Source organism: Sceloporus occidentalis, unplaced genomic scaffold (assembly GCF_023333645.1).
Source record: "Sceloporus occidentalis isolate IW3139 unplaced genomic scaffold, rSceOcc1.0.p SCAF_9, whole genome shotgun sequence".
In the NCBI taxonomy this organism is placed as follows: Eukaryota; Metazoa; Chordata; class Lepidosauria; order Squamata; family Phrynosomatidae; genus Sceloporus; species Sceloporus occidentalis.
This window is the reverse complement of record NW_028316989.1, coordinates 41,150,338-41,162,691: the sequence shown is the minus strand read 5'-3', so window position 1 is coordinate 41,162,691 and position 12,354 is coordinate 41,150,338. Positions and strand designations below refer to the sequence as shown.

General features: G+C 41.9%; 1 protein-coding gene across 1 annotated transcript; it reads right to left on the bottom strand.

The window, feature by feature from the left end:
- Nucleotides 1–355: 355 nt before the first annotated feature.
- On the bottom strand, nucleotides 356–8,985 carry LOC149307379 (stAR-related lipid transfer protein 5-like). Its single transcript, XM_089537901.1, has 6 exons — nucleotides 8,818–8,985; nucleotides 7,539–7,588; nucleotides 6,278–6,410; nucleotides 5,082–5,199; nucleotides 3,795–3,888; nucleotides 356–2,642 (listed from the first exon to the last, which is right to left on the bottom strand). The coding sequence occupies exons 1-6, from the start codon at nucleotides 8,917–8,919 to the stop codon at nucleotides 2,495–2,497; spliced, it is 645 nt and encodes a 214-aa protein (XP_089394027.1). The 5' UTR covers nucleotides 8,920–8,985; the 3' UTR covers nucleotides 356–2,494.
- Nucleotides 8,986–12,354: the final 3,369 nt, after the last annotated feature.

The window sequence follows — 12,354 nt, the reverse complement described above, 5'->3', positions numbered from 1 at the left end:
AATGTTTGTGCCAACTCCAGCTCTTGTCATTAGGCAAGCTGTTACATAAAGCAGGTTGGCAATGGGGAAGAAAAGAACAGTGGTGCTGAAGACATGGCATCTACTTTTAATTAACCCCTTTAAGACTTGTTTGGCTACCGCTATGTAAGTAATTGTGGAAAATGTGTGAGGCCCCCGCACATATATTGTTGAATTGCAATTCAGCCACTCAGTCCTTAGGTGAAGAATGTGGCGAGTTGCAGTGCAACAATACATTTGCCAACCCTGGTATAAGGGTTGTGGTCAACTGTGTTTTACAGACTTTCAACAATGACACAAGTATGTAATAGAACAGCAACTATTGTAGGAGCACCATTTTTAATTATTTTTAATCTACATAACACTAATTATACAAGAGTGTCTTTCAACAATTCTCTTAGGTAGGACAGCATTATTACCTGAGATATACAGTCAGCAGAACTGCATGGTGCAGCTGTGGTACAAAAGAACAGTATTGTGGAACTCAAGAAGACCTTAAAAGTCATGAAGTGCAAACTCTTGTTCAGTGCATGAGACAGCTGTAGCATCCCTAACAGATGGCCGTCCACCCAGCCTCTGCTTTAATATTTCTACAACCCACTGTTTGCCCAGACAATTATTCTGTTCTTCTGCCAAATGGCTCTTACTATTGGGAAATAGCTTCTGATGTTTAGATGTTTCTCGAAAATCTCATAGCATGCAGAAAACATGGATACTAAACTAAAGCTTGTCCTTCTGATACCCAGGAATGGAGCCACTTATATGGCCAAGTATCAAATTCATGGCCTGTTAGATTCCAACTAGCACATACTGAGCCTTCAGAAGAATAGGAACTTGCCTGGTTTCTCCATCACTTTATTGATTATTCCATTCACTTTATTCATCAAACTTATGAGGATAGGCATGTATTGCAGAGTTCCCTGTGCACTCATGGGCAAAGATATATTGTCCATTTTTACCATCACCAACTCTGGAAAGGTATGGCTCTGCACTGCCTTGGTTCACGTCTCGCACACCTCACAAAGAGAGGCACCTTTTCACTAATGGCGTGTTGATATACCATCAAGGATAGAGATCCATAGCTATTGCCTTGGCTGAGCCCTGCTCCAGGTTGTTAAACTAAATAATTGAAAAACACACACATGGGTGTTACCCTTGGCATTACTTAGATCAGCATGGAAATACTGACAGAGGCAGTAAGCACTACAGCTCAAGAATGTGTCAAAGAGATCCAAGGTGGGGCTCCAAGAAGCCCAGTATTAATGTAAAATATTATCCTAGTATCCTGTTAGTTACAATGTTATAAGTTAAATTTAAGACACTGTTTCATATTCTTATTTGTGATTGTGGCACTATTGTTGCAACCACAAATAACCTTGTGCAGTGGAGGGAGAGGGCTGGTGATGTGAAATCCACCTCTAAAGCCAGACAGCTGTCCTGAGCAACTGAGGCTGGCAAGCAGGATGCTTAAGGAATGAATGACCAGCCCTCTCGCACCACTGCACAATACTGTGAGGAGCGGAAGTAAGGACCCTTGTAGGATTCTGTTGCAACTGCTCTTCATAGTATCACTTGTTGGCAGAGAGGCTGGTTACATGATCTTGGAGTTCCTTGCTTGTCAGCAGAACAGACCTCTGCCGCTCAAGATGGCTGACAGGTTTTTTAGTGAGCTGCATTAGTCAGATGGGGAGATAAAGTAAAACAATGCCATTGTGGTTACATATCTGATGCAAAATTTCAGACTTAGTTCAAAAAGGATCACAACTATACTGAAAAACAGAGTTCAAACATGTTATAGAGTGCTAGAATAATGAACATGAGTAGTCTAACTGTGATCCTCCAGACATTTGCTGGATTGAAACATCCATCATCCTTCAGCATTGGGAATGGATGTTTGTAGTTAACATGCAGAGGCCACAATGGCTGGGTCTCTTTGCACCAAACCACAGCAATTCCATCCCCTGCTTTTTAAATCTTTTTGTGGAAGATAGTGCATCAAAAGATATCAAGTGCACTTTTCTTTTGAACTATTCTTCTCATCTTAAGAACAACAAATATCTAAACTGAAGCCTGAAATTTTCCTCAGTCTTTTCACTAGATATTGCTTGCACTTTTGAGACTTTCTTATGAAATAAAAAACCTGAATATTTTCAGTTGTGTTGCACAGAGAGGCAGGATATAAATATTATTATTATTATTATTATTATTATTATTATTATTGGATTTTCTTTTCTAAAAACAAGACTGAACCAAAGTATTGCAGTTTAAGCCTCAATGACTCAAGGCATGTGTTGGAAACACTTCAAGAACAATTGGGATTTTAAGGGGTCTCTTAACTTTCGCTGGATCATACCTTGAGACCAACATGATTCTGAACTCTGCATCTAGTGCTTTTACACTTGCATAATGCAAGAGCAGAATTACACAAACCCTTGAGACACACCCATGCAACACATTCCCTTGAGAAAGCTATTCCTTATGCTAATAGCTTTACCACTGCTTTGGCCAGGCTGCTGTAAAAACCAGTTATGTTGCTTGGAAAGAAGGATTCAACAACCGTCTGTGGGAGGTTACCACCTAGATCAGTCTGAAAGAAACTGATGAGATGAGTCTTATTGGGGTCCCTGTAGGGAAACAAAGAAGAAACCCCAGTCAAGTCAACAGACATAACTCTTCAAACAGCAATGCAGACTCTGCAAGTGAGAGGCTGTTCATGGATAAATTTTGTGCAGGATTTCTTTAAAACTGCCATTTTGCTACAACTTGTCTTCAATTCTCAGGATTTAGATAGTCTGAAATTACAGTCTGTGAGATTTTTTTTTTAAAAAAGTATTTCTGGATAAGACCAAAGGATCACCGAGTTAAGTATTCTGCTAATTTCAAACACCTTTCCAAAATGGAGATTCCATTTAAGAGTTAGGACATGCAGCAGAATAATGCTGTATATCCCCAAAACTTTTAACAGAGTGGCTTCAATAGCTATAGTTTCCCAGAAGTCTTTGCAACAAGCAGCTGGAAGAAACTGATAGATTGGTCAACCACATTGCCTGTAACAAGTTAACTGTGTGGCTCCCACCAAATTCTTCTCCCACCCCACAATCTGACATTGGATGGGATGGTGTGTAAACTTAGGTCCAGTATAGACTGGCGTTATGCGCCGGCCTGGGGCCAAAATTAGGGCTTGTGAGAGCGGAGCGTCCACCTGCTCTTGAGCCCTACCACATTGTCCAGGTGCCATCTTTGCGCACCGCTTTTATATGGCACATGTGACGATGACATGTCTCACGCACTGCGTCCAAATGCTCAACACACAAGGGATGTCACTGTGCTGCTCCAGGGCACTAATGGCACCTTGGCAGTAGTTTCATGTTTCATGGCTCCTTTTTCCAGGCATGTCATGGCTGTGCTGTTTGGTGGGCACAGCCACGATCTGGGCCACCCCTTTTTCCTCATCTGTATAGGCCCTTTGTCTAGCTTTATGCAAAGACATAGCAGCATCAGTCTGTATCAGTATGCAAAGGGATCTTATAGCACCTTAGAGACTGGTTGAGAGAAAGAAGTTGTAGCACAAGCTTTCGCAGAGTGGGTCTGCTTGCATCTGATGAAGTAAACCCAACCTACAAGAGCGTATGCTACAAACCTGTCTCGTTCAGTCAATTTCAAAGGTGCTGCAAAATCTCTTTGTCTGGTTGTGTTGTAATCCTGCCCCCAACTGCAACAACAGACAATCACTACACACGTGTTTCTGATAGCAAAACGTAACTCAGCCATCTTACCCTGGGGCAGGAGTGCAGAAGCAGCCACAGGGATAATTAAGCCCTCGCACATAATTCGGCTGCGGAGGACAAAGCGGATGATCCACATGGGATGCTGTGAGAAAAAAATAAAAATAAAATCACACATACAAGACAAGGTCTTCTTAGTATTTTTGAAGAAAATAAAGCCTCATAAAATAGCAAACACAAAATAGCAGAATGATTGTATTCAACCAGCATATGTGAGGTGGCGCCCAATGTTGGTGGGCTTCAAGGGATGCACTTAAGGGTCCCATGTACCACATGCAGCTCACAGTCCCCAGTTTGCCCCTTCTTGACTTAAAAAAGGGCGGCTATTAATTTCAAGTAAATACAAGTAAAAGTGTTCAGACATCTGTGACACAGCATGACAGAGATTAAGGACAGTTTGGGAAAGTTCTTTGTGGAGTGGAGTTTATAATTCACAATTTCCCACATTTAGGATGCTAGCTCAGGAATGCTGGGCATTCACATAAAAAAAACACAGCACTCCTATTTCAAATAGACAAATAAGGGTAACCTCTAGGACTAATTTACTTGCTCACTGTCTCTTCATTGGATGATGTGCACGCAACCATCTGCGGGCCATGTTTTGCAAGGATTGTTGTTTCATACTTGTTATTCCAATCAGGGCTGCTTCAAGGGCTGCTAGCCTCACACACCACAGAAAAGAGACCCGTGCCAATCTTTGGCACTGCTGTTGCTTGTCCTTGCTGCATCAGCCTATTCACTTGACCCCAATAAGCAAGTAAACAGTGAGAAGAATCAACCGCTTCCACTGAAGGAAGAAGAAGGAAAAAGAGACATGGAGCAATGGATTCAAGAAATTTTAAACATTAGGAAGAACCCCTTGATGGTGAGAGATGTTCTTCAGTGGAACATGTCAAAGCACAGCAGAGTCTCCTTCTTTGGAAGGTTCCCCCCCCCCCCCCCAGTGTTTAAGGAATTTTATTAAAGCAATTTTATAATCCAAATTATGGTTCTTTGCTCAGCTACCCATCCTTACTGTTAACTATAACAGTAGTGGTATTCTGAGCTTTTAAATTTTTTAAACAGGAGCTGGAAGGCCATCTGTCAGGAGTGCTTTGACTGTGTCTTCCTGCATGGCAGAGGGTTGGACTGGATGGTCCTTGTTGTCTCTTCTTACTCTGAGATTCTACGATTCTATAAACACAGAGAAAAATGAGCTACGAAATTTATCAGGTGTACACTGGTCACCTGGGTGTTAGGTACCTTACAAGACTAACACACCGGGTGTTTTGATCTTACCCAAGCTTGCTATAGTTCCATCATCCTCATGTTTAATCAAGACCACATCTATAAACTCCCTTGGAGAAATGATCTTCATGAAAGCTGATGGTGTAGTTGTTCTAATGATGCAAATATTCTGCAAAGTGCAAACCAGGGTTAAATTGTACAGAGTTATATTGTACAGGGTTACGTTTTTATACTCTATACTGGATGGTTGCACTGTGTGTACCTTTTTTGGACTTTGAGGAAGGGGATAACCAATACAGAATTCTACAATTGAACAGAGGGAGCAGCCACCTCTTCAGCCTCTCATAAACATCTACTCCAGCAGCACGTTGTAGGATTGTAGCAAAAGGTGCTAAAGCTCCAGAAAATCATGGTGTGTTATTCCCAAAAACTTTGTCTTAAAGCTGGGGAGACCAAAGGGTAGGGTTCCTAAGCAGTCACCAGCTACTGCTTCTATTTACAGAAACTCAGTTGTTGATCTGGGTTAGGGTTTGGAAGCATTTATTTAGCAGTGAGATGTGGCAGGAATTATTGGCTACTGATGCTTCAAACACATGATTCCTTTTTGGCTAGCTACTAAAATTTGTATGAGTAAAAGTTGGTATAGTCAGTGATAATTCATGCCAGTGTCGTGATTCCAAGGTAATAAGGCACACCCAATGGCTTCATTCCAGATTGCTAATTTCAGCAGTAGAAGAGAGCCAGTCAGCAACTATAGTTCTTAAACAGCACTCGTGCTCATGTTTGGATGTAGGCTGCTAATATCTATGATAGTGGATAGCCAGTCAGCAACCAAAATTATTGCATGGTGTATAATAAGGCATATCCAATTTCCACCACTTCCTCTTATTAAAAGTGTCTATGGCCCCATACAGACAGGCCAAAATAAAGCTGCTTCGGGTCACTTTGGAGGTATACTGTTTAAAAGATGCGTGTGTCCTAAGAGTCCGGAAGCCATGCCAAAGCCACGATCCAGTCTAATGACGAGCGCAGCTTTGGCGCAGCATCCGGACTCTTAGGATGCATGCATCATTTAAACAGCATACCTCCAAAGTGACCTGAAGCAGCTTTATTTTGGCCTGTCTGTATGGGGCCAAAATTCCCCAACATGACCACTGGCCATGCAATAGCAAAGGTTGCTAGTAGGACCTTAAGTAAAACTATTCAGCCACCTGCTACTTGTATAAGTAAGCCTATAGTACACTTACTTCATCAATTGTTTCAATGACTGCAACTTCTTTCACATTTTGATCCCATTTTTGTCTAAGTCCATCAGTCTCTGGCCGTATACATTTAAATACATCTTCTGGTTTTGCTGGTATAATTCCTTCTGCTTTATATCTTTTGGGAGAATAAAACAACAACAACAGACAACTGAAATCAAAATCTGCCTCCAGATAGCACTCTGAAAACCACATTCTCTCTGGTTTGTGAAGTGGAAGGATTCTGATCCAAACTACATATTTTCTAATGGTCCTATATACAGAACTGGCAAAACCACCTCTGAGTATTCCTTGCTTAAGAAAACCCTGTGAAATTCATGGGGAAAGCGTAAGTCAACAGGTGACTTAAAGGCACATAAACACACACATACATCCCTGGATGTAGTGAACTAGCATATTAAAGAATTTAGCATAACTTTTTCCTTGATTGGCTAGATTTCTTCTTCTAGGAATACTTTCTCTGTTTGTTTTACATAAGAAACCACCAAAAAGTCTGACATCCCATGTATGGTCTGAAATGGCCCCTAAAGTTTACCCTCAACTTATCCATGGGTCATATCAAGATCCATAATTTTGGCCTCCAAATTTGCCCTCGACTTATACATGAGGTTGACTTATAGTTGAGTATATACAGTATTTATAATTCTGCACCAGAGATGTTAATGCCTCCTCAAACTACAAAACCCAGGATTTCATAGGATGCAGCCATGGCATTTAAAGTGGTATTAAAAATACATAACAATGTAGTCTGAAACAGACAGGAAAACCATGGCCTGTTACAGACTGCCAAAATAAAGCTGCTTCGGGTCGCTTTGGAGGTATGCTATTTAAATGATGCATGGGTCCTAAGAGTCCGGAGGTTGCGCCAAAGCCACACTCCATTCCTAAGCACTGGAGTGCAGCTTTGGTGCAGCTTCCGGATTCTTAGGATGCATGCATCATTTAAATAGCATACCTCCAAAGAGACCCGAAGCAGCTTTATTTTGGAAGTCTGTAACAGGCCCATATGTCCACTGTTGGCTCTCAGTAAAAGGGTGAACTTGACTATTGTACCATCCTCAACCTAACTCCTTCTTTTCCATTATTGGAACTATTTCTTGTTATGATGAACCAAGCTACATGTTATATTCTTTATCCCTATTTAAATTAACAGGCTTGGAAGGTAAAGCAGCAGCAATACGTGACAAAAGCACCAAAGCGGGTACAATCTTATCATTTACCTACATGATAAATGCGTTCTACTTACAGGTTGCCATGAAACTCTGTAGATGGTCTCCAAGAAATTGTGATTTCATTCTAGGGAGATGGAAGAGGAAAACATTTAGAAAAACAAACACCCAAGACATAATTCAAGAGGATTTTTTAAAATACGACTGTGCTTAGGTAAAGTGTTTCTGAAATTTACAACCATCAGTTGTTTCTAAGTTGGAGACAACTTGAAAGGAAAGACAAGAAATTGATATACTTTATACTCATTTGCCAGAATGTATCAGAAATAGAAGAATTGTTACAAAGGTTTCAGGGGATTTGTTTTGGTTTCTAACTTCTTGTTTCTGAAGACATTTTGTTTTAATATTCCACTTATGTTAGTGAGGGCAAAAAATGCAGTCTTTGTGATTGTTCACATCTTTCCAGGATCTAGAATGCACTTTCCTGAAAGGCCATGGATGATTGAAAATAATGTCGTTTCCTCACTTTCTGTATCCCAACTGTCTCTGTGTCATCATCACTAATACACAAATAACCTAAAAGGCCCTGTGTGTGTGTGTAGATGTACTGTACAGTATAGATGTACTCCAGGCCCCCCTCTGTATATGTGTGTGTATGTGTGTGTATATACACACACACACACACACACACATGTATATACACACACATACACACACACACCCTTTATACACACACACACACACACCTACACATATAGGGTCTGGGGTACATACATATACACACATAAACAAGACACACAGGGTCTGGTGTGTGTGTGTGTGTGTGTGTGTGTGTGTGTGTGTGTATATATATATATATGCACACATATAGCCTGGTGTGTGTGTGTGTGTGTGTGTGTGTGTGTGTATACACACACACATACATATATAGGGCTCAGTGTGTGTGTGTGTGTGTGTGTGTGTGTGTATAAAGGTATGCGTGTGTGTATATATATATAGTGTGTGTGTGTGTATCTATGTGCATATATATGTATGTATGTGTATATGTATATAAAAATGTGTGTGTATGTATATATCAAGGTATATGTGTGTGTATAAAAGTGTATGTGTATGTATATGTGTATATATGTGTGTGTGTGTGTGTGTGTGTATACCTATATGTATTTGTGTGTGTGTGTGTGTGTGTGTGTGTGTGTATCTTTCCAGAGAGGGACATAGAGAGTCAGAGAGAGCTAGAGGCAGGGAGAGACCCTCTTCCTGACCCATGCCCCCTTCCCTTCCCTCCCCCTCCTTGCCTTCCCCCTTCCTTCCTTCCTTCCTTCCTTCCTTCCTTCCTTCCTTCCTTCTCCTCCTCACCGAGGCTTTGGAGCTGCTGCGCCAGGATCCCGGGGGGTCCCTGCGGTAGCCCTGCATCCGCTGCTCCGTCCAGAGGGCCAGGGATGCTGCAGGAGAGCTCATGCTGCAAAGCAGGCAAGGAAAGGTCCCGCTTGTGGCTCCGGAGCTGCCGGCTTGGAAGGAAGGAAGGAAGGAGGGACCGGGGCCAGCCCAGGGAAGAGGCCGGGCTTGCTGCCTCCCTTCCTCCGCCTGGAGGCCAGAAAGTGGCCAAACCGGATGGAAAGCGGAGGAAACCAAGGACAGCAGCCCGGAGGCCTCCTCCTTTCCCTCCTGCTGCCCAGGAAGCATTCCAAAAATGCCCTCCAGGTCTGAGTGCTGGACTGAATGATGGATCCGAAAGCAGTCAGATCAAACTGGCAGAGGGCACTCCATTGGGGAGGGAAGCTAAGCAGGGCCAGCCCTGGTGGCTGTTTGGATGGGAGACCGCCAACAACAACTACCAAGAACGCTAAGGAGTTTATCCCAAGGGGCCTCATTTTGAAAGAGAGATTAAAGCGCACTGAAAGCATCCCGCAAATAAAGCAAAAACGGCGAGTAATTGAGCAAATGACTACCGCACACAACAGTGCACATAAAGCAATGTCAGAAATGCCTTGTCGCTGAAATCCCAGAAGTAAAAAAGATGCGCGGTAATGCTTCTTTGTGACCACTTCAGTGTTATCTGAGATCTGATCTTTGATCTTTGAAATTTGTCTGCTTTTTTAAAATCTAATTCTATCTTGTATTATTATCTATTGCTCTATACATATTTTGTAGAATGTACACCATTGGCAGGATTCACTTTTACCGATGTTATTGTTTGTATGTATATGTGTAAATCTACAACCCTACATAAATAAAGTATACTACTACTAATAATACTAATAACAGAAGCGTGCACACACCCAGCTTTTACAACTGGTTATTTTGTTAGTGACTTGTCATTTTGACTCTAAGCAGGGCTCAGTCTGGAACAAAACCAAGCTCCTCTTTGAGAAAGTGCTTTCTGCTGATTTCATAACCCTCGCTTCAAATAATGCTTACACTGATCTCCAACATAGATTTGCTAATGAAGAGTTATTAAAATGCTGGCGCTTTGTTTGCCTCCACCGGCTGATGCCTATCTGTGGTGGCAGCGCTTGACTCCATTGTGACATCTCTCCTCTCCGTTGCGCATCATTTAATTGAAAATGGAAAGTCCAAAGTGCATGTGAGCACAAAGAGCATGACAGTGCGCAAGATTTAGGACTCGCATTAGAAAAGGAACGAAGAGGAGAGTCACGACTCAGGAAATTCAAAGGTCACACAGTATGAAAAGTGCACTAGTGTCACAAAAGTTGTTTTTATTGGGCAAATGTCGATATTTCAACACTTCAGAAAACTCCAGGAATAACTGCCACCATAACAATAACCATAATTGTAATTGTAATTATTGTATTTATATACCACCCTTTCCCCATTTTACAACAATTAAACGTAGGTCCAAAACACACTGCAGAAATAATCCAGTTTGAGACCGCTTTAACTGCCCCGGTTCAATGCCAGGGAATTTTGGGCACTGTAGTTTTTGTGAGATGTTTAGCCTTCTCTGAGAGAGAGCACTCTGGTGCCACAATCAATGCCAATTCCCAGGATTCCCTAGCACTGAGCCAGGGCAGCCGAAGCAGTCTCAAACTGGATTATTTCTGCAGTGTGTTTTGGGCCATAGTTAACAATCCACAGCATGCAAATGTTTAAAAGCAAATGACCCATCAGATAATTAATAAATAAAATCAGTTTAAAACAAAGCACTGGGGGGGAATAGCAGAACAAATAAAAGTTCACAAATAAATGTCCAGTGCATTACAGAAGGCCTGTTTCCTTTGAAAAATCAATTCTCAATGACCTGCTAGAATAAAAAGGTCTTTGCTTGCCTGTGGAGAGATTGTAAAAAAGGGTGCCAGGCTAAACTCTCTGGATCAATATTGTATGTTTTGAGGTGCTTATTACAGTGAAGTTTCCCAGAATAGTATTGTATGTAGGGCAGGCTCTCTGTGGTTATCAAGAGGCAGCTACTTCTGGGTGCAAACATAGAAGGTCATGGGTGGGATTTGGTCCTTCACTGCAGGCAGCAAAACGTTAAGCCATATGGACTTGGTAGTAGATACTGGATCGTGGAAAAATGGAGTCATGACAGGACAGAATTGTAACAGAATCGTAGAATCATAGGACTTTATCACACGGAAAGCCAGGGGTTTAAAAATAGTATTTTCCTGGGATCACGGCAAAGATTTTAACACATGTCGCACTTAGGGAGGACTTATCTCAGGAAGAACCAGGAATGCTTCAGCAACAAATGATTTGCAGGAATTCCCCGTGAATTATTTGTTGCTGGAGCATTCCTGGTTCTACCCAGGATAAGTCCTCTGTAATCGTGATGTTGTGTGAAAATATTTGCTGCTATTGCACAACTGTCCTGGGAAAATGCCATTTTAAACCCCAGATTTCCCCATGAGATAAAGTCCATAGAGTTGGAAGAGACCACAAGGGTCATCCAGTCCAACCTCCTGCCATGCAGAAGCTCACAATCAAAACTTCCCCAACAGATGGCCATCCAGCCTCTGTTTAAAGACCTCCAAGGAAGGAGACTCCACTACACTCCAAGGGAGTTTGTTCCACTGTCAAACTGCCCTTTCTGTCAGGAAGTTCCTCCTAATGTTTAGGTGGAATCTCTTTTCCTGCAGCTTGCATCCAATGCTCCGGGTCCTATTCTCTGGAGCAGCAGAAAACAAGCTTGCTCCATCCTCAGTATGACATCCCTTCAAATAATAATCCTCTTTGAGTTGTTGTTTTGTCCTTTCAAATACTTTCTAATTTAGTACAGTACTTACTATCACTGGGTTTTCTTGGCAGGATTTTTTCCAGGAGGGAAGAGAATGAGAGAATGTGACTTGCTCAAGGTCACCCAACAAGTTTCCTTGGCCAAGCAAGGATTCAAACCCTGGTCTCCTAATCCAATGCTCTAACCACTATACCATGCTGTCTCCCTTGATTCTACAGCTATAAAACCTCTAAACTAAAGGTCTGAAAAACCTTTTCAGCAGGGTGACTTGTAGGTCTCTCATTCATAGGGTTGCCATAGGTCAAAGTCACCAACCATATGCATGCATATTTTGTTTTCGTAGCCACATGAAAAGCGTCTCCATATGAGGAGACTAATGAAAGCATTTGCTGATTGGTTGCCTTTGTCAACTGCCACATTTCCTGCATTTCTGCCAATTGTATCATAAAATCTCTAAATATATACCTTCTCACTGTCAGCTGCATCCTGTGCCTGGTTTGCAGGGATTCAGGTTAACTGTAAATCAAATTGAAACGCTTTCAGAAAAGTCCCTAGTGAAATTATTATATTTGTGAAATCCATCCTGCAATGAAGGGACCAGAAAAAAAGACAGTCTGAGTGGAGTCGCACAATGGAACAGGGAAAGCACAAAAAAGGAAAGGAGAGACGGGACTGGAAACTCTACAAGTAGTTGTGCC

Bases quoted from the DNA above. Each gene is read 5' to 3' on its own strand.
- LOC149307379 (XM_089537901.1), bottom strand. From the start codon at position 8,919: ATGAGCTCTCCTGCAGCATCCCTGGCCCTCTGGACGGAGCAGCGGATG. The intron at 5,200-6,277 runs GTAAGTGTACTA...TGCACTTTGCAG, and splicing joins TCATTGAAACAATTGATGAA to AATATTTGCATCATTAGAAC. The intron at 3,889-5,081 runs GTAAGATCAAAA...TTTTTCTCACAG, and splicing joins TGGAACTATAGCAAGCTTGG to CATCCCATGTGGATCATCCG.